Source organism: Rhinopithecus roxellana, chromosome 9 (genome assembly GCF_007565055.1).
Source record: "Rhinopithecus roxellana isolate Shanxi Qingling chromosome 9, ASM756505v1, whole genome shotgun sequence".
NCBI classification, from domain to species: Eukaryota; Metazoa; Chordata; class Mammalia; order Primates; family Cercopithecidae; genus Rhinopithecus; species Rhinopithecus roxellana.
Window position 1 is genome coordinate 64,209,160 of NC_044557.1, and position 27,598 is coordinate 64,236,757.

General features: G+C 36.4%; 1 protein-coding gene across 3 annotated transcripts in view; it reads right to left on the bottom strand.

Annotated features, from left to right (window-relative positions):
• RNF19A (ring finger protein 19A, RBR E3 ubiquitin protein ligase) overlaps positions 1-27,598 on the bottom strand; it is a 54,585-nt gene that overhangs the window by 15,752 nt on the left and 11,235 nt on the right. For all 3 annotated transcript variants that reach the window (XM_010374168.2, XM_030937764.1, XM_030937763.1), the window contains exons 2-3: positions 15,624-16,390; positions 2,883-3,091 (exon numbers count right to left, since the gene is read on the bottom strand). In XM_010374168.2, coding sequence (XP_010372470.1) covers positions 2,883-3,091; positions 15,624-16,297 — 883 coding nt within the window. In that variant the 5' untranslated portion in view covers positions 16,298-16,390. The remainder of the gene's footprint in view (positions 1-2,882; positions 3,092-15,623; positions 16,391-27,598) is intronic.

Genomic DNA, 27,598 nt, shown 5'->3' on the forward strand with positions numbered 1-27,598 from the left:
GAACAACTAATTATTATACTAATAAATAATAAAAGTAAAACTAGTTTTTCAGCATATCATGATACAGAAAACAATACCAAAATATCTGGAATAAGAGTAATAAAACCATTTAGATGGTAGCTTCCTTTTTAACTTTCTACAAGTCTGTGATAAGCCAAGTTCACTACACTTTTTTAATTGTTTTTTAAAGAGGGTCTTGTTCTGTCGCTCAGGCTAGTGTGCAGTGGCATCATCTCAGCTCACTGCAACTCCACCTCCTGGGGTCAAGCAATCCTCCACTTCAACCTCCCAAGTAGCTGGGACTACAGGTGCACACCACCACGCATGGCTAATTTTTGTATTTTTAGTAGAGACGGGATTTCACCACGTTGCCGAGGCTGCTGAAGTTTGAGAACTTCTGAGCTCAAGCAATCTGCCAGCTTCGGCCTCCCAAAGTGCTGGGATTATAAGCACGAGCCACGGCGCCCGGCCCTCACTGCACTTTTAATTCTTCCTCTTGTTTTTGGAAACAGGATCTCACTCTGTCACCCAGGCTGCAGTGCAGTGGCACACACATTTCATTGCAGCCTTGACTTCCTAGGCTCAAACGATCCTCCCACCTCAGCCTTCTGGCTTGCTGGGACCAGAGGTGCCCATCACTATGCCTGGCTAATTTTTTAAATTTTTTGTAGAGAAGGAGTCTTGCCACCTTGCCTAGGCTGGTCTTGAACTCCTGGGCTCAAGCGATCCTCCTGCCTTGGCCTCCCAAAGTGTTGGGATTACAGGTGTGAGCCATTGCACCAAGATTTTTAAACAAACATGGAACAAATTCCAAATGAAGTTTTTTTTAAAACAATCACCTTGAGACTATTTATTCCAACAATGTTATTGTTTGGCTCAAAACATTTGGTAAGGTTTTCTTTCATAATTACCTTCAAATCTCCCTTATATAAAAGAAAAATCACTCATGATCATATAGTCACATCTCACTCTGCATCTATCTGAAACCAATAATCCAACCTGTTATGATACTCTAGCCGTTAGACTTAGCTCTAAAGGAACTTCTAGTCATTCTCAGAAATCAAACTGATATTAAACTGACGTAACCTAAAGGTTATGCCAATGAGGCATTCCAGGGAAGTACTGAGGAAATAAACACAAAAACTCCCATGGTGGCTACGTTGAGGAAGACCAATATTCATCTGGATAACTAAATCATTATCTTTATTTTAAAAAACAATAAAAGCCATTTCTGTCATTTTTTAATTGAATGATAGCCCAGACATACTTAAATCTCTAGAAAGTGACTGGTTTCTCTAAGGTCCCCTACCTCTTATCGCAAAAGCACTTACTATGAGCCAGGAAATATTTCAACTATATGGATATAAGCATTACTAGTATCTTTATTTACTATTATTATTATTTTTTGAGACGGAGTCTCACTCTGTCATCCAGGCTGGAGGGCAGTGGCACAATCTCGGCTCACTGCAACCTCTGCCTCCTGGGTTCAAGTGATTCTCCTGCCTCAGCCTCCCAAGTAGCTGGGATTACAGGCACCCGCCACCACGCCTGGCTAATTTTTGTATTTTTTTTAGTGGAGTCAGGGTTTCACCAAGTTGCCCAGGCTGGTCTTGAACTCCTGATCTCAAGTGATTTGCCTGCCTCAGACTCCCAGAGTGCTGGGATTACAGGCATGAGCCACCATGACTGGCCAGTATCTTTATTTTAAAGATGAGACAATGGCCGGGCGCGGTGGCTCAAGCCTGTAATCCCAGCACTTTGGGAGGACGAGACGGGCGGATCACGAGGTCAGGAGATCGAGACCATCCTGGCGAACACGGTGAAACCCCGTCTCTACTAAAAAAATACAAAAAACTAGCTGGGCGAGGTGGCGGGTGCCTGTAATCCCAGCTACTCGGAAGGCTGAGGCAGGAGAATGGCGTAAACCCGGGAGGCGGAGCTTGCAGTGAGCTGAGATCTGGCCACTGCACTCCAGCCTGGGCGACAGAGCGAGACTCCGTCTCAAAAAAAAAAAAAAAAATAAAGATGAGACAAGTAACTTGCTCAAGATTGCACAAGGAATAAGCAGAGGATGTGGGATTTGAATTCAGGCAGTCTGATTCCAGAGTCATTCTCTCTTGCTCTATGTGACTGTGTATTCTGTGACCAATAAATACACACCCCCTACTTGGAGGAGAGGAATATCATTTCCAAGTGAACTACCCAGTGGCTACTGCTGACTCTTTAGGGAACAGTTTAGGTACATTCAGGTCCTCTCTGAATTGCTTCTGGACCCATACCTACAAATTACTACTACTACTACTGAGTTCCAGAAATCTTTAGGAAAGAGAAACAAATCAATCAGCAAACAAGTATAAAAATACATTTACGTTACAAAAGTATTAAATGTCGAATACTCTGTGTTAAAGCTTCATGAGACTTTTTTTCTAGTAGCATAAAGTACATGATTATCTCAATACACTGCTGGCAGGAATATAAATTATTTTTAGTAGAGATGGGGTTTCACCACATTGACCAGGCCGTTCTCAAACTCCTGGCCTTAAGTGGTTGCCCCGCCTCAGCCTCCCAAAGTGCTGGGATCACAGGCGTGACTACCACACCTGGACAGATACCTTTATAATCAACAGTTTCAGACCATCTTTGGCTATCAGTTACATAAATTATCATGACACTTCCTTTTTTCCTTTTTTCTTGGAGAATAAAATCTTTCTAATTTCAGAACCACTTTTTTCCACAGGAAAGAATGAGTGCTTCTGGGATAGAAATGCACTTAAAAACACTTTTGGCAAGTGAAAGGAAAACAGGAATACTTAACTTCAAAAAGTTAAAATAACTAGTGTTTTGTGTCAAATATTTCATTAGAAAAAATTAGACATAAATACCTGCTGCTCCAGACTCTTGACTATAACTAATGGATGAAGAACGTATAGTTCTCAAACGTAAGCTCTGGGCTCTCTCTTGTCGAGCAGCATCACAGGTCTGGTTGGGGTGCCAAATCTGTTTACAGTGGTAGCAAAACTCTGTTCCACAGCCCTCTCGCCCACAAGTTAATTTTGGACAGCTGGCACATCCAAATGCTATCACAGCATATCTTGAAAGAACAAGAAAAATGATTTAAAATGTGACATAAAACAAGAGATACTCATTTCAATAAGTATCCAACTAACGATTATTCCTGAAAAACATTTTCTATTTATACATTAGCAAACAGTTATAAGCACAATCTCACCAATATAAAAATGGGGGAAAATGAAGTTTACGAATGAAGATATATAAATGGCGTAAAATATTTTAAAAGTTCAATTTTTAACTTTCAGGGTTTTTTTTTTAGATTCAGGGGGTACATGTGCACGTTTGTTACATGGTCTATTGCATGACGCTGAGGTTTGGGCTTCTAATGATCCTGCTGCCCAAATAGTGAACAGAGTATCTGACAGGTAGTTTTTCAACTCTTGCCCCTCTCCCTCAACTTTTAACTTTTAAGTAGGACACCAAACTGCATTTAGCCTAATCCCAATTTTATAAAAAACCATATTAAATTAATACAGTATTGTATGCACACAAAAAAAGACTAGAAGGAAAAACACCGAAAATCTTAATAATGGTTTTCTTGGTATTGAGTTTTAATTTTCTTGTTTATATGTCTATACATTTCTGATTTTCTACAATTACTTATTAAAGTGGAAAAAGTTAAAAGAAAAAAAGAATGCCTGTTTAAAAATGTAATGACTAAAGGTAAGTTTTAACTGTCAGGTAATGGCATACTGTGCCAATTTATAAATTTTGTGATAATCTTGTAGGTATGCAGAAGTCACACATTTTTCTTTGTAAGATACATGGCAAAAGTGGTCTTTGGTGCCAATCTCCTGCCAAAAAAAAAAAAAAAAAAACTAGTTTCTTTTTTTTTGCTTCAGATTAAAGACTGAGAACGGTAGATTCATGACTAGCATGAACACCTTTCTCTGACTTAATATTTCTGACACTTTAAAAACTTATGACTTAAATTCTGGGCATTCTTTGGCATTTATCCCAAACAAATGAATATTTGTGCTCACACAAAAACGTGTACACTAATGTTCACAGCAGCCTTATTCATAATAACCAAAACTGGAATGAGCCCAGATGACCTTCAAAAGGTAAATGGTTAAATAAGCTATAGTGCATACACACTACCATCAATAAAGAAAGTACTGACACAAGTAACACCTTAGGTGAATCTTCAGAGAATTACACCGAGTGAAAAAAGTCAATCTCAAAATGTTATATACTGTATGATTCCATTTATATAATATTTTTGAAATTCAAGCAGATTAGTGGTTGCCAAGGATTAGGAATGGGGATTGGGGCAGGGAAAGAGTGGAGGGAAGTACATGTGATTATAAGAGAGCAACATAGGCCAGGCACGGTGGCTCACACCTGTAATCCCAGCACTTTGTGGGGCCGAGGTGGGCAGATCACTTCAGGTCAGGAGTTCAAGACCAGCCTGGCCAACATGGCAAAACCCCATCTCTACGAAAAAAATATTTAAAAAACTAGCCAGGCGTGGTGGCACACACCTGTAATCCCAGCTACCTGGGTGGCTGAGGCAGAACTGCTTGAACTTGGGAGGCAGATAGAGGTTGCAGTGAGCCAAGATTGCGCCACTGTACCGAAAAAAAAAAAAAGAAAAAGAAAAAAAAGGAGTAAAATGAGGGATCTTTGTTGTGATGGAACTGGTTCAGTATCTTGACTGTGGTGGTGGATACACAAACTTAAACGTGATAAAATACATGTAACTAAATACACTGCACAGAAATAACTAGAAGTAAATCAGGAAATTTGAGTGAGATTGGTAGATTGTATCTATGCCAATATCCTGGTTCTGATATTGTTCTATAACTTGTGCAAAACGGCACCACTGAGACATACAGTGAGAAGGGTACATAGGATCTCTGAATTATTTCTTACAACTGCATGTGAATCTACCATTACCTCTATAAAACTTTCATTTTAAAAATTTCTAGAAGTTTCTAGTTCCCTTTGAAAGCAGCAACAATCAAGTTTTATCAATGCATGTCTTTTATAAATACTAAATATTTCCTTTTGCCTGGAAATATAGGGGAGTTTTCAGAGCTGGCAATAAAATTTAAGTAATAACTGTAACTGAGATTGCAATTAAGTTTCAAGATACTCTATAAAATTGTGCAGGATTTTAAGAGTCAAGGAGTTCCCTCCATTTTTGGACTTGTTGGTCCCTTAGTACCATACTCTTTTTTTTTTTTTTTTTTTTTGAGACAGTCTTGCTTTGTTGCCAAGGCTAGAGTGCAGTGGTGTGATCTCGGCTCACTGCAATCTCCACCTCCCAGGTTCAAGCTATTCTCCTGTCTCAGCCTCCCAAGTAGCTGGGACTACAGGCGCCCACCACCACGCCCGGCTAATGTTTTGCATTTTTAGTAGAGACGGGATTTCACCATGTTAGCCAGGATGGTCTCGATTTCCTGACCTCATGATCTGCCCGCCTCGGCCTCCCAAGTACCACATACTCTTTAAGCACATCTTAAATTCCATCTTATTTCTGAAAGACCAATTATCTAATTACCATTCTCTATCACACACATGTTCAAACAGGACTGAATTAAAGGCAATGTATAATCAGCAATGGGTCATTTAACAAAGCTTCATTTCCCTGAGCTTTAAAATTCCCAAGACAGCTTATTCATTGCAGTCCCAGATAAAGAAAAAAGACCTCATTTTTTAAAATCAAAGTTATAATCTAAAGTATCTATACACTAAAGTGCAGTCTTTGTTTTAAAACAATAATGTCAGTGAAAAGGAAATGGCATTCTCTTCCAAACTTTTTCTCTACCTACCTTTTATTGAAGGAAGGAAGAAGGAAAGAGGAGGGGCAGAATGGGGAAATCTGTGTATGCAGGAGACAAAGCCAAAACTATTTTCTGAAGTTGGTTACAATTTACAAAGGCAGCAAAGAGGTTTTAGCATGGCCAGTTCAAATTCTACTTCCACCACTTATTATTTGTGTAATTTTAAGTAAATTACATAATCTCCCTACAACTAAGTTTTCTCATACATAAAACAGGCATTCACTTTAGTTTGGCTTAGCCTCAGTATTCAGCCAAAATAATCTTCAGCTTTGGCCTTGGCCTTTAGAATGCCAAATAAGCAAATGGCTGCTTTGATGACATTTCTCATAGCCCTGCACTTGTGCTTGACTACTGACCACGTGATCATACAAGTGACTATCATTTCTACATAAATAATATAAATAATGTATGTTATTAGGACTGAATATTAATATCTGAATACTCATCTTAAAATAAATATTGGTTGGCACTTTAGACATAACTTAACAATACATATACTTTATATGGTGAAATTTTACTGGCTAACTTAAATGTCCAGTATGTTGCAAGAGTAAAATGCTATAATCTTTGTGATGACTGTAAAAGCCAAATTTAGGTACATGTTTAACTTTCAAATAATTAAATAGGAAAACAATTTACAGCTAATATGAACACTGAGAGTGCTTTACCTATATAAATTTAGGAAGAATACATCGTTTCTGAGCAAATAATATTTATAAAAATACACAAGGCAGATTAATAGAAATTCAGTTACATATAATTCCAACCTTTGTAGAAGACTGCTCAATATACTAGTATTCACAGCACTACACAAACTTTTAAGAACTGACCTAATTTTTCATGATTGAAGTAAAAAAAAATTAATGAATTAAGTTTTAAAAAAAAGTGTTTCTTGACAAGAATTAAAAGCAGAACAATCAATATTGCCCTTTAAAAATTTCATGACAAGTTCCAAAATCTGGTACAATTTCCATAAAAACATGAAGGGGTTTGGTGAGAAAACTGTGAACCTAAAGCATATTTTCTTCTCAATTTTTTCCTTTTATTTCTAACTCTGTTCAGATCTTCTCGATAATTAAACTTCAAAACAGCTTCATAAATTGCTTTCAGATGATAATTCCTTACAGTTCTGAGTCTAGAGACTTAAGCGCATCGAAACTGGCTGCTTATAGAGAACAAGATTTTTGAGATTTATCCAAACTTCATACCAAATTTATCCAAACTTCATACCAAATACAGTGTTCCTCCTATAAAATACATTACTATAAAACTTTCTCTTGAATTATATGAATAGTGTTGATGTTAAAGTGAACATCTATTTAGAATTTTTAAAATAGACAGTATAAAATATATATATACACACACGGTATATTTATCAGGAGCAAACTAATAGCTGGTAGTGTAGGGGAAATTACCAATCCTGCATTATCATGTCAAACATTTAATATTTGATTGCCAGTTTTTTTTTGTTTTTGTTTTTTGTTTTTTTTTTTTTTTAAGACAAGAGTCTCACTCTGCCACCCAGGCTGGAGCACAGTGGCACAATCTTGGCTCGCTGCAACCTCCACCTCCCAGGTTCAAGTGATTCTCATGCCTCAGCCTCCCAAGTAACTGGGATTACAAGCGTGAGCCACCAGATCTGGTCAATTTTTGTATTTTTATTTCATTTTTTATTTACTTTTGAGACGGAGTCTTGCTGTTGCCCAGGCTGGAGTGCAGTGGCACAATCTTGGCTCACTGCAACGTCTGCCTCCCAGGTTCAAGCTCCCAAGTAGCTGGGATTACAGGCGCGCATCACCATGCTTGGCTAATTTTTTTTGCATCTTTAGTAGACACGCGGTTTTGCCGTGTTGGCTAGGCTGATCTCAAACTCCTGACGTCAAGTGATCCGTCCGCCTCAGCCTCCCAAAGTGCTGGAATTACAAGTGTGAGCCACCGCACCCAGCCTCAATTTTTTGTATTTTTAGTAGGGATGGGGTTTTGCCATGTTGGCCAGCTAGTCTCCAACTCCTGTCCTCATCTGCCGGCCGTGGCCTCCCAAAGTGCTGGGATTACAGGTGTGAACCACAACTCCTGGCTTCATTTCTGATTTCATTGTTTAATTTTTCATAACTCCAATCCCTTAAGATAGCTATTCTTAGAGCACTTTATCTCTATACTCCCTATGATTACTTATAATCGTAATTCCTCCACTTTGATAATGAAGCTGAAATTAAAAGAAATAAGTAAATTGGCCAGTCATTGAGGGGCAGAGCTGGATTTGAACAAATCTCCATTCAGCGCCCTGCCCTTGATTGCTAGTTTTTAAAAATTAAATAAAAACTTCCATTTATTCTTGTATCCCAGAAGTTCATCATACTATGATGGAGATATCTGACTTTGGCCACCTGACATTTGGTCAAAATATATACCCAAAACTAGGAAATAATAAATAAGAGTTGTGAGATTAAAATAAGATTATACATATGTAGTGTTTGTGTGTCTGTGAAGAGAGATGGGGAGAGAAGAGAGGAAGACAGGAGAGGTAGGGTTACGGGGTACAGCGAAAAGGAGAGTTTAGTTCACGGCACATTATGTGTACTCAAATGTTAAAGTACCAACATTTTATGCTACTTCTATTTTTTAAATGGAAAAGCTAAGATGTCCTTCCCCTAGAACTAAACATTCAAGTCTACTGAATTTACACAAATTCCAAAGAAAAACAGGATTACTTTAATAATATGACCAAACGTTTTCATAAATGTATAATCTGATGGCAAAAGTTAGAGCAGTTTGTCTAGCAGTTTTTTCTTACACTAACACTCATTGAGTGCTTCCTACGGAGGTGTTTCACATTCATATGTATTCAATCCTAACCATAATAGTATTAGGCAAGTTCTGTAATATATCAAGAAATTAAATGTACCTAGCATTCACACATTTTGAAAACAGCTTGTCAGGCCTCTTGAAGATGACTTTCCTTTTGTGGGAGTTGAATTTATTTTCCACTGAAAAATAACTCTCAAATTATAATGGAAGCAAATGGTAAAACTAAATTAAATACAAAACCTTTGCTTTACAGAAAATTCCAGGAGTCTCTCTGCTCTGGTATAATAAGTGATATTTGGAAAAAGAACAGGCTCAATAGAAGGTCTCAGAAATAACTGAACACCTCTGGCTCAAACAGCACCCAAACCTTAGTTTGGTGGTTAGCTCCACTTCTTTCTATAGTCCATTATTTAATTCAAGCCTCACTTTCCTTCTCTATCCTTCAGCTGGAGGTCTCTAGCTACTGTACTTGAAATGCTTAACCTAGGAGTGGATGGACAGGAAGAAAGTGGGGAAGACAGGAAGGGGCTGAAACAGCAGTCTCTCCAGAAGTATCTTCTGTTCACTGCATTGTTAACAGGTGATCCACACTAAGAACTCAGTGGTCAAGTTAGGAAAATGCCAAGTAAAATTAAAGAAGTTTTTGTTTTCTATTATAGGATTTGCTAAAAGAATTTTTAACATACCAATGTTCAGTACATAGTATGCAGTATTTTCTTAATTTATTTAAATTAAGTCATTTATAATATCTCCTGGGAGAATTTCATAGTACTAACGTTTTACAAATTATACTATTGATAACATCAAGCAAGTAGGGATACCAGCTAGGGTGATATATTCTACCTGGAGCAAATTCCTTGTAAGGAACAAGTAAGAAGAAAAAAAACATACCTAACACGAAATGTAATCCTAAGGAAGACATGACAGTCTCAATAAATATTTTGATTAAAAAATGACACTGTCTCTCATGTCACTTCTGTAGATTAAAAGAGAATGAAGAAGTATCTGTAAGCCCAAAATAATTTTTTAAAGCATAAAGCTTTTAACAGATCTTTAAATAACTTTCTTTTATCTTTAAAGTAAGAACAGAAAGAAAATATAATCAGAAATACCAAAATTATTTGATCCAGTTAAGGGGAACAGTCAAGTTTTATATCACAATCAAGAGGCTCATGATTCTATTTTTAACGTTTTGATTATTCCAGTGAAAAAGGAATAACTTACTTAAGATACTTGAGAGAAGGTCTAGACAAAGTGAGGCTCATCTCCTGGTTCCCTTTTCTAGGATTTGCATCCTGCAGACAGGATGCGTTCTGTTCTGTTTTCCACTACATGCTGCAGGAGAGGCCTTCAGTTGTTCTCAGGCCTACATGCCTGAGACTAATTGGGGAAGTCTGTCCAACTTAGGGATGAAGTGCTAGCAAGCCATTTTGGCTGCATATCCAAAGCCACATTCTTTAGTCAACTAATTAGAGAAAGCTGACATGTCTCCTGGGTCATATGTTAACATGGTCTTGAATGAGGGTGGAGGGGAAGCATGTTATTTTTATTGACTCATTAAAACACCACCAAAAATCTTAGTATCAATTAACAATGTTTGGTACAGGAGTAATATACAGGTTGAGCATCCCTAGTCAAAAAATTCAAAATCTGAAATGCTTAAAGTTTATTACATTGTCAGAAGACACAGAAAATGTGATTTTTAAACTTCAAAGAACTACCCACATAGTATACTGAATTATTTAGTGTTAAAATATACCTGGATTAATTTTATGGTTAGGAAGAATAAATTAAAAATAGCACTCTCAGTTCAAGCTATTAACTCTTAGAATATGCTTATGTATGTGTGTTCTAACACATATAATTTATCACTAGTCATGAATTACAACTTCCCCTGAAATGTAGTTTATTCATTATGGCTCTTTATACCCCAAATCTGTTTTCTAAGTCCCATGTACTTATTTTCTCTGGATAAAACCTAAGTAGGATCTGTGGTCTCTGCAAAATTTGTAAAAGGCCAGTCTACAAAAGCATTTCCAGCATGTCAAAAGATGGTCAAGGTATAGCTAAAACACATCTTTGTAGGATGAGAATGAGAGTTACACAGACATTAATTAGAATTCTAAAAATACATGTTATTTAGTCCCTAAGCCTATGGCCCTATTTTTTTTTAATCCATTAAGAACAATATTCTCCACCAGAGTAAGTTATCATTGAAAGCCATTTAAATGTCATAGCAAACCAGCTTGAAGCTTGCAAAGCCAATTACAGTTGATTACATTACCCAAAAGTATATGAGTTATGCTAGTGGCATACAGTCAGGCTGGTTCATTGAACAATTTTTTTACTGAGCATGAGGTTAGCCTGTGGTTCCAAAAGCAAAAAGGAACTTTTCTGGAGGATCATTGGGAGGCTCACAGACAATAAATCATTAATTACGTCCCAGTATAATAAATGTTCTTGTATATTCAAAGCTCCCCAGCAAAGTCAGAAGCACTCACATGGGATGACAGGGATAATGTGTGCTGGTAGCAGGGTGGCCTCAGCCAACTGAAACAGGTGATAGAAACCAAAACAACAACTTTTTGCTGTCTGCCTAAATAATATACAAACTAGGACTCCAAGGCAGAAGGTAATCAGATATTTTTATTCAAGGCAGCTTCTATGTTTCTCCTCCTTGCACACTGGGATCCCTCCCCCAATTTTTCTCCTTAACTATGGCTGTATTTTTCTCTGAACCTGTGAGGACTGGCATGTTCTAGAAGCTGTCTAGCGAGACTCACTCTGGTTAAATCACAGTACTCAAATTTGGCCCTCTGGGCCCCTCCTCAAGTGGGATTTTTAGAAACACCGTCCTTTAAACAAGTGTGATCAGTCCTAGCCCTCAAGAGTGGAAAGAATATTAGGTCAGAAACCCCAAGAGATCTTAAATGGAAATCAGGTCAGGTAGAACTCTTTTCTACTCTGTGGTAAGTACAGTATTTCTCAAGGTGTGTTAAACTGTATGTTTAAGTAAAATTAGAGTAAATGTTATTTACTCTAATTTTATTATTTATTATTCCTTTTTCACTGGAATAATCAAAACGTTAAAAATAGAATCATGAGCCTCTTGATTGTGATATAAAACTTGACTGTTCCCCTTAACTGGATCAAATAATTTTACATTTAGAGAAAATGGCCATGTTTACAAATAACAAATGCAAAAGAAAAAATTCATAATTTCACATCTAGCATTTCTGGAAAAGAACATTTCAAGTGTGTTATATAATAAAAGGGGCTAAATACTACATATATGCCTATGGTCCTGGCACCGTGGCTAAACATTTTTATAAAAACCAAATATTCAGAAATTTACCAATATTCCCTATGCCAGATTTAAATAAAAAATGGGGTTTTAATTTAAAAAAAAAAAGAGGGGTCCTCTGTGTGTTTCAAAGGCTTCAGTAAGCTCCAATAGGTCAGGGATTTTTTGTCTTGTGTTCATTAATAAATCTCCAGTACCTGGCACATAGGTGCATTAAATATTTGAATGATTATCTGATTTTTTAAAAAAGCAAAACTTTGGAAATAGAGATGAAGAATAGTAAGTAAGAGCAATGACAAGTTTACTGTGTACTAGGAATTTTGCTAGTAATAGCATTAAAGATCTCACTTAATCCTTATAACATGATAGAATAGGGACTCAAAATCAGGTATTTACAGCTCATAATCAGTAAAGCTAACTTTTAATGAGGGTTTGTATAGTATCCTATGTTTTCAAAGTATACACACAAATTTTATATTATTGGGTGACATTTTCTTCAAAACACAACCACAAAACCTACATCATCAAGTATGTGAAATACGACCATAACAACTTACAGAGCAGTACAAGCCAAGTATAAAACAAAATACACAAAAGTAATCTCTGTGATTTTTTTCCTCTGTCCTTTGTGGGTAAGACTACTGACAACCAATAACACCAAAAATTAATGTATAGCCAAATTAATCAAGGACAATTATTTGTCAAACTTACGTAACAATCATGTGGTTGCTTTCATAGTAAGAGTCTAGTAAAGCAAATGTTTCTATTATTTTATGATATTTTATACTTGAGTTAACATTTGAATTATCGTCTCTAAAATATTAATACTGAGCCATTTTACTTTTTAACAATGAAGTCTCAATGAGAAGAAAATGTGCCAAAATATCCCAAAGTATGAGTTTCTGAAAAAAATTTTTATTAAGAAATATATAAAAGGGTTTATAAAGAATAGTAAAATAAATACTCCTGTATGTACCACACAAGTTAAGAACATTATCAGTAGGATGATTATTAACTCACAATCTAAATTGGAACACTTAAGAAATGTAGTGCTATTAAACATTATGCCAGTATACTAAGCATGAACTGGAAATCAGAACCTTTATTATCAGTGGCTTTAGAAGTAACCTGGTTACCCCTTGAAGTTCACATCCCCTCTTACTACTACTCTCAAGAGGTAACCAATAAACTAAATATATTTATTCTACTGTTAATGAACTTTTTTTTTTTGTTTTGCTTTGTTATTGTGGAACATCCTTATACAAATCTCCTGGTACACAAGTAAAGATTTTCTCTACAGTACTGATCTAGGAGTTGAAATTCTCAGTTATATAATAAATGTGCGTTCAATTTTAATACACAATGTGGCAGTAGGTTAGCTAATCATTCACCTATATTTTCTTTTGATTTTTTCCTTTTATTTATATAACCTACACCTCTGTAATCTGTTTTGATTTTAACATATGTGGTGACAATCTAATGTTTTCCCCCTCAAATAACTAATTCTATATGTTGAATAATCAATCCTTTTCTAGTTGGTTTGGCATGCTTCCCCTAAAATCAATTCTTATACAAATTATAATTTGCTTTAGCCCTACCTACTACGTTCAATTAGGTTGCTAATGTTAACTATATGATGACATTATCAACCAACCCAGGACAAGATAATATACAGCAATTAAGTGACCAGAAGGTTTGTGCCTGTGGATTTATTGTCTTAATATTTCCTGGCCAAAGGCTGTGACAACTTAAGTCTCCTTTTCCTTTGTTTTATCATTGTCAGATTTTTTTTTTTTTTAAGACAGGGCTTTGCTCTGTTGCCCAGGCTGGAGTGTAGTGGCACAATCACAGCTCACTGCAGCCTCAACCTCCTGGGTTCAAGTTATCTTCCCACCCTGGCCTCCCAAAGTGCTGGGATTACAGGCATGAGCCGCCACGCCCAGTCGCAGATTTTTTTTAAGCTATTAAAAATTTAGAGGAATGTATGAAGCACCTCTTGCACCCTGGGGTTCTATGAAGGATACACAGAAAACCACACTTTCTGTAGATGAAACATAAGAGACATATTCCTCAGTATTTGAACTCTTGCTATGGGAGTATTTGTTACAACAACTCACAAAAAGTTTTTTTAAAACTAAAATTTGCTATCCTACTTGAAATCTACTCTAATTTCAAGAGTATAACTTGCACTTGTGCACCAGTGGAAACGCACATTTGCACCTGTGAAAACGTTATGTGGGGGTTGGTTCACAGGATCAAGAGCGATTCAATCACATCCAAGCTGTTTTTCTGTCAGAATACTGTCTTCTGCTCAAGTTATTTAAAGCTACTGTTCATTATTTCTATTTTCTTCCCACCTTTTTCTTGAAAATTTAGCCCTGCATACATCCCAGAGTTTGCTTCTGCCATTACACCTGGAAACACAGCTAACCTTGGCCCAGTTTAGAGAGCATTCATAACATATTTTGTTGTTTATCTATATTACAGTATAAGTTCCCTGTAGTATAGGACAGCATAATTCAAATCTGATAATGAATAATATCTGAACCCTACATACAATTAATTAATTCATAAAATATTAATAAGGTAATTTAAAAATGTTGTATACTACACAGAAATCCTTGGTGGATGGTAAAGTGCTAGTGATACCTGGGAAAACTGGGATTTGCACAGGCAGGAAACACTACTTTTCTCATTTAAAATTATGGAATGTAGGTTAGATGCGATCTGAAAATTCACTACTCAAGAAACTTTTAAATAGTGGATTTGATTCAGGTAACGAGTCTTGAAATTGTAATTTGATAAATGAAACTCACATCCCAGTCTTGCCTCTGAGATTATACCCAGATAATCTCGGAAGTTCTGGATTTCCCCAAACGTTACTTATAATCTCTGGTTTACTAATAGTATGCTACATATCACATTAATTGTTTGTGGCTTTTACTATTCTTGAATAGTATATGACTACTGTTTCCCTAATTCTGACAACTGTACACAATAAATGCTCTATAAACAGGAGCTGCTCATCAACATAGTAATCAAATATATACACAAAATTATTTTGTTTTAAATGTTGAGAATATGGTATGTGTTAATTCAAAAACTTGAGGCAAATCAAATATTACATAACCCCTAGAACTTGAAACTAGCAAATGCTTATGTATATCAACATGAACACATCATACTGTGGCACATGCTAAGCTAGGTACCTTTCAAAAGGGCCATTTATCTCTCATGAGAAACACGTCAACAAAGAGAAAAAATAAGGAAGAGGGTCATTTGAGTTTATGACCACAAATAACCTCCTCTTCACAAACAATGCTCATCATTTCGTCTGTTATTCCAAAATGAAAATTCTCCAAATGGATGAGAAAACCAATTTTGTATACAACTAGATCCTGAACTCTACCACCTTACCCTTTTCTTCTAAAACTGCTCAGTGAATATGTAATGCAGAGACAATATAGAAATGAGTAAGGCAGGATCACTGCCTTTAACACCTAGTATAGTGCCTGATACATGGTGTGCACTCAACATGCCTGTTGAATGAATTCTCCAGCACGTAAAATTTTTTCTTTTGAGTAACAGCAAATTATTTTATCCACAGAGAAAAAAATTAACTCAAGAAAAATCAAACAATATCTTCTTACCCACAATCTGGAGCTGGACACCACCTGCAATCAGGATCTGCAACAAGCCACCGTCTAAGCATAAATTCTTCGTATTTTTCCATCAAGACATCATCACTTAATATCAAGCGAATATCATGGGGATTAAACCGTTCAGTACATTCTGGGCAACTAATATTAACTCTACTTTCAGAGATTTCTATCCTTAAATATTGTCGTAAGCAATCCACACAAGATCTATGATGACAAGTCATTATATCAGGAAATCTGTCTTTAGAATGCCGCAAAAGGCACAAAGGGCACTCTATGAAGTCTCCAATTTGTTTGCTGATGGAAGTTAATCCATTGTCAGAAGAGGTATTTGTAGAGAAAATGGAGTTCTTATCAGTACACATTTCAGAATGTATACTTTCAATACTTGCAATTCCATCCACCCCGCCATTTAGCTCCCTTGATTTACGTTTGCTATCTTTTTTCCTCCGAAACAGGGAGCCTATTGAAATTCTTCTTTTCTTGGGTGCCTTTTTGACTGAAGGCAAGCTCACAGATGAAGCAGAGGACTGAAGATCTCGATCTGAACCCATTTGCCGATGTAAACTCATGTCTAAAATGCTTGTTAGAATTGAGTCAGGGTCAGTGTTTACACACAGCCCTTCATTATATTTAGAGATAAAACCTATTTCTTGTTCTTGCATTCAGAGTAAGTCATGATGTAAGAATATTCTACTTGGTTCTTTCAGAGAATTCTTCGAAAGTTGGATTTACAGAAGACTGTTATCACAGATGTTCTGAAAAATAAAAAATAAAAAAATCAAGCTCATTTAATTATGTTCTTAGTTTGTATATTTTCATAAATATCAAATTTCAAACAAGTATGTTCCTTAACCATTAGTAGCTGTTGTTTTTTTAAATAAGGCCAATTTATTAAATAGTCTATAAGAAACTACAAGACTAACGCTGAAATAACAAAAAGGGCATACTTTAATCTTAATAAAAGATTCTAGATTTGAGCTGACCTAATTATTCTTAAAATCTTAGAAAAAAACTTTTGGTCATTATCACTCTGACTTCAATGATTTCTCACTGCCTTTAGCAGGTCTTTCTGTTGTTGTTTATAACTGACAATCAAGTATACATGCAAATACAAAGGGCTAAGAATAGCTTACACAATCTTGCAGAACAAAGTGGGGAAAGGGCTCTAACGCTGCTAGATATAATGACTTATTATAAGGTTACAGTAATCAGATAGTGTGCTATGCCACAAGGATGAATACAAAAACCAGTGGAACAGAAAGCAGTCCAGAAAAAGTCCCATATAGGCCGGGTGCGGTGGCTCACGCCTGTAATCCCAGCACTTTGGGAGGCCAAGACGGGCGGATCACGAGGTCAGGAGATTAAGATCATCCTGGCTAACACGGTGAAACTCCATCTCTATTAAAAATACAAAAAATTAGCTGGGCATGGTGGCGGGTCCCTGTAGTCCCAGCTACTCGGGAGTATTCTCCTGAGGCAGGAGAATGGCATGAACCCGGGAGGCGGAGCTTGCAGTCAGCCGCGATTGTGTCACTGCACTCTAGCCTGGGCAACAGCGTGAGACTCCATCTCAAAAATAAATAAATAAATAAAATAAAATAAAATAAAATGAAAGTCCTACATACACACACACACACACGAGACTTGACTTATGACAAACGTGATGTTGCTGAGGACTGAGAATAAATGGCCTTTAAAGAAAGAAGAGTACTATGTCTACCGGTTATCCACCTGAGAAAAGAAAGGAAACATGATGGATGGATGGCTCGCCCGTATGTGAAAATCAATTACAAATGGTTTACAGATCTAAATGTAAAGCTTCCAGGAGATAAGAGAAGAGACTATTTCAATGGAAAAATTCTTAAACAGAACACACAAGAATACCAACCATAAAATAAAAGACTGATAAATTGGACTAGAATAAAATCAACAGACAGTATTAAGGGTATGGGAGAAGACTTTTGCCACATACAACTAATAAAGGCACAGTGCCGAGACTATGTAAAGAATGCTTACAAATCAATAAGAAAACATACACAATCCAATAGAAAAATAGGCAGGGCATTTCACAAAAGCATATGAAAAGTGCTCAACATCATCAGTCATCAGGAAAAAACACATTAATGCCCCATTCAGAGACTACAACACACCTAATAGGATGGCTAAAATTAAAAGACTGTCATTTCCAAGTGTTAGCAAGTATGTGGAGGAATAGGAACTCTCTTACACTACTGGCGGGAGTGTAAAATGGCACAACTACTTTGGAAAACTGTTTAACAATATAAAATTGGCACACAGAGATAACCTATTGCCCAACAATTTTATTCCTAGAAAGGAACGAATAAGAAAAATGACATACTTAACAATGCTCACAACAGCATTAGTAATAATATTCAGAATATTGGAAACAACCATATTTTAATCAGCAGTAGAATGAATACATAAATTGTGGTATATTCACACGCTAAAGCAACGAAACAATGAAAAGGAACAAAATACTGCTACACACAAGACAGGACTCTCATACAAAAGTGTATGTGGTATAATTCTATTTATATAAAGTTCCAAACAGAGAGAATTAATGTACAATGTTAGGAGTCAGGATTGTGGCTACATTTTGTGGTGAGGCACAAAGGGAACTTTTTTTTTTTTTTTTTTGAGACCGAGTCTGGCTCTGTTACCCAGGCTGGAGTGCAACGGCCCAATCCCGGCTCACTGCAACCTCCACCTTCCGGGTTCAAGCAATTCTCCTGCCTCAGCTGGGATTACAGGCATGTGCCACCATGCCTGGCTAATTTTTGTATTTTTAGTAGAGACAAGGTTTCACCATGTTGGTCAGGCTGGCCTCGAACTCCTGACCTCAAGTGATCCGCCCTCCTTGGCCTCCCAAAGTGCTGGGATTACAGATGTCAGACACAATGCCCAGTCAAACTTTCTTAATATGTGCAGTATGCATAGTGTTTACAAAGGTATGTACACTTTGTGATACATATATGACCCAGAAATTCATGATTAATGTGCCTTTTTCTATGTGTTTTTTTCCTCCTATGGCTTACCTCATAATTAACATGTTTTCTGGAAAAACATTTCACTCAAACTTCACTCATGTTCCTCACTTTATATTTTCCCTCACAAACACAGGATAGATAAGGAACAGAGAGCTCAATCTATACAAATATAGTTATGCATCACTTAATGATGGCGATACATTCTGAGAAATGTGTCATTAGGTGATTTTGTTGTGTGATCAGAGTGCAATTACACGAACGTAGATGTTATAGCCTATTACACACCTAGGGTATACTGTATAGATTATTGCTCCTAGGCTACAAACCTGTACAGTATGTTACTGCAGTGAATACTGGAGGCATTTGCAACACAATGGTATCTGTGTACCTAAACATAGAAAAGGAATGTTTCATTCCTTTGGCTCTCCAATATCCTGCCAGTGCCTCACATTGAGTAAATCCAACCAGAAGCCAAGTGCCTCTAAGGCAGTCCTTCTAGTCAACCTCCTGAGGGGGGCACAGAGCAGGGTAGAGAAGGGTGAGTGAGAGTAGATCTGGACATGCAAACAAAAAAAATCCAGTGTTGTATGCATAAAGAAGAGAACTTGGGAGTCAAAAGACCTGGCTCAGCTATTTTTTGTTATCATATCCTAGATAAGACACATTCCTGCATCAGTGATCAGGACCACAAAATATGGATACCACTCACCTCAAACAGATGTTCTAAGAATAATGTGAAACTGACACGTGTTAAACATGCCTAACAAACCTGGCACCGTACTAAATGTTAGCTGAAATGGAATGTAACGTAACTTAGTGCTTTACAAAATGTGTACCTTACAGCAAGTGCTTAATACGAAATGAATGAATGATGCTTTTCAGTTGCTATTACTTTGTGATCCTTAAGCCATACAGCCTTACTACATCCAGTTTTTTAACTGTGGAAAGACAAGAACCTTTTACCTTCAGAAGTACTTCAGGATTCGTAAAACATGTTAAGTATCCTGACACTACAACTTCAAGAATTATACATTTACAATATCCCACCAATAAACATCTTCTAACCACAAACACTTCAGCAGGATCTAACAGCGACCCATGTGCCTAAATGATTTACACATCATTAGACAGGTATTCTGGAAATGAAGGTAGGGCAAAAAGTTTGCATACATAGAAAACACTTACTTTCCAAGAGGAAAATCTACTACATGGTCAAATAACAGTTTTTGCTTCTGTTATTCAGCTAAAATTAGGTTTCTTCTGTCACTTCTCAAACAGCTTAAAATATGGAGAAAATCCAGCAATTTTGTGCTGATGGTCAAAATATTAAATCTAAGAGCAGTGTACCTATGTCTTCTAATTTTAATTTGTTTTTTAGATGTCTGACATCCAGATGTATGGTACTTCTAAAATAAGCATGCAATAAAAGCAGCATGTGACAATATTTACTAGCAGTGTTGAAGAGAACCGAAAGAGGACTCTTTTTTTTTTAAGTAAAGACGGAATAGGTACACAGCAGAGTTTCTACTGATCACTAACTTGGTGACTACAGAAGCTTGAAGCTATTCTATACTCAAGTGAAAGCGTCAATAAAGACGACAAATAAAAAAGACTATTTTAAATGCTGCATTCTGTATTACAAAATAATAACAGGCTATTAAACTTCAGCATATGCTTATGCTGAGAAGACGAAAGATGAAGAAGAATAAAGAAAACAAATTTAAATTTAATGGCTATGTATTTGTATGTGAGATTGGAAATCCACAAGGAACATTTGCTTTGATGGGAAATACATTTTTAGTATTTTCTCACTACAACTCATTTACATTTCACTTTCTGTGAACTAGGCACATGTTCATATCCTGCTACAGCACTTTTCCTTACTGATGTGTAAGACATAGTTCTATTTAATAAAGAGCGTTGCTATCATGTGGGTGTGTGTGTGTGTATGTATAAATTGTATTTGACTATATGGCAATTTTCCAATGCAGATATTTCAAAAGTTTTTAACGTGCTCAGATTCACATATCTTTATGACTTTTGACTTCTACATCAGCCTTAGAAAAGCCTTGCCCACTCTAAGATTGTATTTTTAAAATTCCTTCACATATTTTCTACTGGTAATTTGATAGTTTATGAATAAGTCGAGATCAAAATTTGTTTTCTAAATGGCAAGCCAGTTACCTCAACACTAGTTACTGAATAATGATCTTTCCTCCACGCCCCATCCCCTACATACACACTGATTTAATTTTCTAATTTCTTATTTTTTATTTTTGAGACAGGGTCTCACTCTGCTGCCCAGGCTGGAGTGTAGTGGCACGAGATCACTACAACCTTCACCTACCAGGTTCAAGTGATTTTTGTGCCTCAGCCTCGAGAGTAGCTGGGACTACAGGCGTGCGCCACCATCCCCAGCTAATTTTTGTATTTTTTAAGTAACAATGCAGTTTTGCCACACTGGCCAGGCTGGTCTCTAACTCCTGTCCTCAAGTAATCTGTCCAGCTCAGCCTCCCAAAGTGCTGGAATCATAGATGTGAGCCACCTTGCCCGGCCAACACACTGATTCAACAAGTCACTTCCTGGTGTAAGAATCTACTATCTAGGTGGTATGGACTTCTAAAATAATCCCTTGAAATGGAATACCAAAATGTTTTGTTCCAATTTGTACTGCAACTCGCCAGAAAGGTTATTTCCCTGAATTCTCACCAGCATCCTTTATAAGAGTTTTTTTTTTTTTTTGAGTAGCAAAAAATACGTAATTTCCATTTCTTTGATTGTCAAACAATTTAAACATTTGTTCACATGCACTGTCCTCTTCACTACTTCTATGTTTTATCTGTTAACATTTTATGCCCATTTTTACACTGGAATATTAATGCTCCTCTTTGATTTTAAACAATATTTACTTTCTCTAAACACTTGTCCTTCAATTTTGTGATGTTTTGAAGTACAGTTATCTAAGTTTTTAATTTAGTAACATCTAAGAAGGTCTTTTATAAATTTTTCCATCGCTCTATAGGCTTACAAAGTCTTCTTTTGGAGGATGAAACCTAATTGTTACATATTTACTTTCTGGTATTTTTCATTCTTCCTTGTGCAGCGGTGCCCAAACTTTTTGGCACCAGGACCAATTTCACAGAAGACAATTTTTCCACAGATGGAGGTGGGGAGTGGGAGCGGGGATGGTTTCATCAGGCATTATATTCTCATAAGGAGTGTGTGACCTAGATCCCTCGAGTGCAGTTCACAATACTCCTATGAGAAATGAATGCTGCCACTGATCTGACAGGAAGCGGAGCTCAGACAATAATGCTCATGGCTGCTTGCCTCCTGCTGCGTGGCCCAGTTCCTAACAGGCCACACACAGTGGCCCAAGGGTTGGGGAGCCCTGTTCTTGTGGATCCACTTTTCACCTGGTGTCATGTATCTTCAGCCTCAGGAACTTCCATTAGCATTTTTTGCTATGCAGGTCTCCTAGCAATGAATTCCTTCAACTTTCATCTGGGAAAAAAAAAAAGTTATTTCACTTTCACTTTTTATGGATATTTTTGCTGAATACAGAACTCCAGGTTGATATCTTTATCCTTTCAGGACTTTAAATAGGTTATTACATTGTCTTCTGGCCTCCATTGTTTCTGACAAGTCATCTTTCCTGATATTTTAATTCCCCTGTATAGAATGTGTCTTTTTTTCCTTTGCTTGCATTCAACATTGTTTTCTATCTTAGATGTTCAGCAGTTTGATAAAGATGTGCCTAGATGTGGTTTTCCTTACATCTGTCCTGCTTGGGGTTCAACTGAACTTGTTGAATCAATCTCAATCTCTCTCTCTCTCTCTCTCTCTCTCTCTCTCTCTCTCCCCCCCTCCCTCCCCACTCCTGGAATTCTAATTATTTGTATGTTAGTTTGATTTCTGTCCCTGGAGCAACTGAGGCACTATTCTTTTTTGTAATCTTTTTTTCTTCGTTTGGTAGTCTGGCAAATTTTCATTGATTTATCTTCAACTTCATCAACTTTTTCTTCTGTCGTCTCTAATCTGCTGTTAAATCCATCCAGTGAAATTTTCATTTTAGATACTGTACTTTTGGGTTCTATAATATCTCATTGTTCTTTTTTTATAGTTTCCATTTCTCTGATGAGATTACCCAGTCACTAAGATATTTCCCCCTTTAAGTCCTTAAAATATTGCAGTTGCTATAGTCTGTCTGCTAATTGTAGGGTCTGCTACCTATTTTTGAGGGGGTCTTGACATGGAATGAACCATATTTTCCTCCTTATTTACATGTCTAGTAATTGCTTATTATAAACTGAATATTGTGGATATGTTATAGAGGCTCTGTAGTCTCTTATCTTCTCCTGAAGTGTGAGGACTTTTATTATACTGGGCAGTTAAGTCACTGGCTAGTCAACATGAACTTCTGAAAGCTTGGTTTTATGCTCTTTTAGAGTAGATCTGTGGAAAGCACTTATGTGTACCAATCCCTTCTATCTCGGTGGGAATCAAACAAATTCCGTCACCCCTGCAAAAGCCATCAGCTAAAATCTCTACTTAGTTTTTTCTGCCTGCCAGCTGTTCTTTTCCACTGAACTCCTTGGAATCTCCCAAGCACAGTTCTAGGGGATATCTAGGCATCTGAAGGGAGTTTACCCACAGATTTTTGGGCTACTTACCATAACTCCCTCCTTTCTGGGATTTATCCTATTTTTGGCCACTTAACTCCTTCCCCTGATACTTCAAGCCAGTAAGACTTCGACTTTCTGTTTGACTTTCAGCTGCCCTACACTACATAGACTATTCTTTAGGGGGAAAGATGTATAAATTTTTTAAGGAAAACATCTGGCAGTTTTCCAAAGGATATCTTCATCTAGGCTTTGAGATACAGTATTCTTGAATCTGTATACGATGCTGTCACAGGGAATTTTAGCCTACTTATGCATCCACGATCTCCACAATATAACTGCTTACCAGACTGCTTTATAAAAATGATCCTTTAAAAGATTTTCTTGCATTATTCAATACCTGGAACTGTAAGGTCTTCTATGAATGACTACATCTGTTCAACTTTTTGCCTTATTTGCTCCAAGTAACCTGTGTAAGTATTAATTCATTTATTCTTTCAACAAATATATTCAGTGCCTATCATGTGCCAGATACTCTTGTAAGTGCTGGATAGTGAACAAAATAGACAAGGTCCCTGTTCTGTGGAACTTTCATTCTAGTACATTTAAGCATTGAACAGATACTTCAGATGTCTTCTCCAAAGAGTAACATGCATAACTTTGCAAGGATCTAAATTTTAATGAAGTATCTCCTTCTTTTCTAAGCATAATTTTAAAGAAAAAAAATTGATTTTTATTTGGGCATATATGGTAGTCCCATAATTGAAGCCAGTATTTATTAAAATCCACTTTAAAGCTTTCTTCCTAATAGAGTTTAGATACTTTTGACAGCACTTTATTTTTCATAGTTACAATGGTTTTCTAATACCTGAACATTCTGGTAGACAATTTAAGTTGCACAAAAGAAATCACTATTTATCTAACCAAATGATCTAGTATAGAGAATATTCATTTTGCTCACTGGGCATAACTTTAGGAACCAATATTAGCAGATAAAAGGTGGGGAAATCCTCAACCCTAGACTCACTATTTCGGATCTGCTCAGCCTCTGGTGCTACATAAAGGTTCCTAAGGCAATGAACAAAGGAAGTATCTGTCTTTGTGTAGCATTTACTATATGTAGTGTTGCAAACACCACCTCAAATTTAAATAGCTGTATTCAAATTTAAATACAGCTATGTACAATTTAACGTAGTAGCTGACCACCAAAAAATAGATAATTATCATAAGCCATCCTTTGATCAGACCACAACTTTAAGTGATCTACTAGAAATGATGTATTTCTACCCAAGCAATTTTGGCCCAAAGAGAGTTTTTATAAATCTGAATCATATCATTAAGAGAGGTGTGAGACATTAAACTAGATTCTCATATATTGCTTTCTCTTAACAGAGATAAATCACTGAAGTTCATTATAATGAAGTTTGCTATTACTCAAAAATCTCATTTAAATGTTACTTTTAAGTTATGTCATTCATCATCTATGCTTACTTATGAGTCTTGCTTAAGAACCTCAAATTTAGAGATGTCATTATTTTCCTCTAATAAATTGATTCCCCAATATAACTACCAAATTCAGATACCAAGCAGCAATGCATTCTCTGGGCATTATTCTTTTTTTTTTTTCTTTTCTTTTTTGAGACAGAGTCTCACTCTGTCGCCCGAGCTAGAGTGCAGTGGTGCGATCTCAGCTCACTGCAACCTCCGCCTCCCAATTTCAAGTGATTCTCGTGCCTCAGTCTCCCTAGTAGCTGGGACTACAGGCACGTGCCACTATGCCTGGCTAATTCTTGTATTTTTAGTAGAGACGGGGTTTCACCATGTTGGCCAGGCTGGTCTCCAACTCCTGGCCTCAAGTGATGTTCCCACCTCAGCCTCCCTAAGCGCTGGAATTACAGGCGTAAGCCACTGCACCCAGCCTCTGGGCATTATTCTTACTGCCCAGGTGATAGTATTTATTAAACATCTCTTTCTACAGCCTTTAATAGTTTAATACTAAAAATATAACAAGCACAATACATTTTTAGAAAAAAATTAAAATGCTTAAAAATAACAGTTAATGCATGGACTGGCTTCAGAGAAATCCATGAAATCTCAAAGTGTATGTTAAACTGTGAATATATGTATATTCTAGTCACAGGATACATCCACAGCTTTCAACACATTCTCCAAGGAATCTAAAGTACAATGAAAGGTTAACTGTTAACACTAAGATGTCAGATTTAACTTGCCAGTAAAAGTTAACAGTTTCTGTAAATCCTTCTACTCTTGCTAATTTATATTATTAGTACAACATTCACAGCTGTACCAATTATAAGCTCAGTTAGAAAATACTTCTATTCCATTAGAAGCATTCCAGTTGAAGTTGCAACTCTTTCCACAAGAGTTAAGTTTTTGGAAAGGTTAAAAAACAACTCTCATCCCTAAACAAAGTCTCCGATTCATCACACAAGAATAAACATTATGTGGATAGATGGCCTAGAGTAACCCATCACATGTATTGAAAACAAAAATCATATAAAGGTTAATCAATATTGTATATTCAAAGGACAGGTGACCATAAATATGTCCATAAAGATATAATGCTATTGTGTCATCTTTACTTAAAATGGCAATTACCACCAAAAAAATTTTCAAGCTGATTATTCCTTATGAGGTAAGTCAATTAATAATCTATTTAAAATGTATTAATAACAGACACGAAGAGGTTAAGACATTTAATGCCCAATGCGAAAGAAAGCAATGGTACTAGACATACAATCTAATTATCTTTCAATTATTTCAATGTGTCCTTAGAAGTGTGAGCACATAATATACAGATCTAAGGAAACCTAGGTTCTATGATCCCTACCAAGTGGTTTTATGCTTTTTGTTCAGAAAGGCCCTCTCTGTATCATCTGTAAAATGGGGAAAATACTATTGTCAAGAGATGCTGTTATATGCTTATCTGCTTCATTTTCCTCCTGAGCACAAAGCAGGGCTACATTTTCCCATTCCACTTATGGCTAGGTGTGGCCATGTTATTAGTCCTGGCCAATGCAATCTGAGTATAATAATGTATGCCCTTTCAAGGACTGACCTCTAAATCATCCCTGAAAACAACCTTCAAGCTCTCTTTCTCTTCACAAAATGGCTGGCTGAATGGAGTAATTCTAGTGGGTGACTATAAGCAGAACTTAGAGGACACAAGATGAGTCACAAGATGGAAAGAATCTGGATACCTGAGTACTCCACATGGTTTTTTGTGTGAGAAATAAATTGTTATTGTGTTCCACCATGAGATTTTGGGTTTTCTGTTACAGACAAAATCACCTATCTTACCCACCTTAAAGTTGGAAAATATAATGAGGTAACAAAATTCAGATTAGCTTGGAGGGAAAGTTTTTTTAAATGCTATACAAATATGGGGTAGTGATAGAGTACATTTTATTGAGTGAGTAAAGCATGCTCTTTGGAGTCAGTATATCCTGAGTTCAAGTTCAGCCTCTGAAACTTACATTAACTATGTGACATTGAGTTAGATTACTAAGACTCAGTTTCTTCAATTGTAAAATGGGAATTACAGTACCTATAGTCCATAAAGATTAAATAAAATAACACATCAAGATTTCAGTAAAGGGTATGGTACATATAAATCACTTAAATATTATCTGTAAGTATACTCATCTGAGAAGATAGCACAAATATATCTAAATTTACCATGTATTGGGTAAAAAAAAACTTATCACACATTAGGTTACAAATAAAAACAAATGCTTGCCTCTGAAATGGCTTCCCTAATGTAATCAGAATAGCCACTTGGAAGTTTGGAATACATTATTAAAGTACACGAATTTCTCAAAGGTAAATATAAATGCACAGCTAGTACAAACTTACCTCAAGTGGTCTAATATTAAAAATGGAATAAATATTTTTAATTCAACTACTTATAAATGCGGAGATGGGGCTAATACAACTTATAATCAGTGTAGGCAAGTATCAGTTTCCAACAAGTTCTTTAGAAAGTAAACACTTATCAAGACCCAGATATACTCTCTTGGGTTCTAGCCTTAAGATAGTTTCTATAATCTCTCAGAAACAGAAACTCAAAGTTCAGAATAAGCTATTCCCATAAGCCACAAAGCCTCCCAAAAGAGGTATTTTTTAAACAGCTTCACAATCACGCACCTGCCACATTTACCTGTTTAAGCCTATATCTGATTGGGAGAAGAACAAAATGGTGCTTTGTGGTTTTAATAATACTCATTACAAGTAATATTCATTACTCAAGTCATTACAAAAAGTAAGCTGCTGCAAAAAGGAATAAAGCATTACTCATTCAATTTCCCTGGT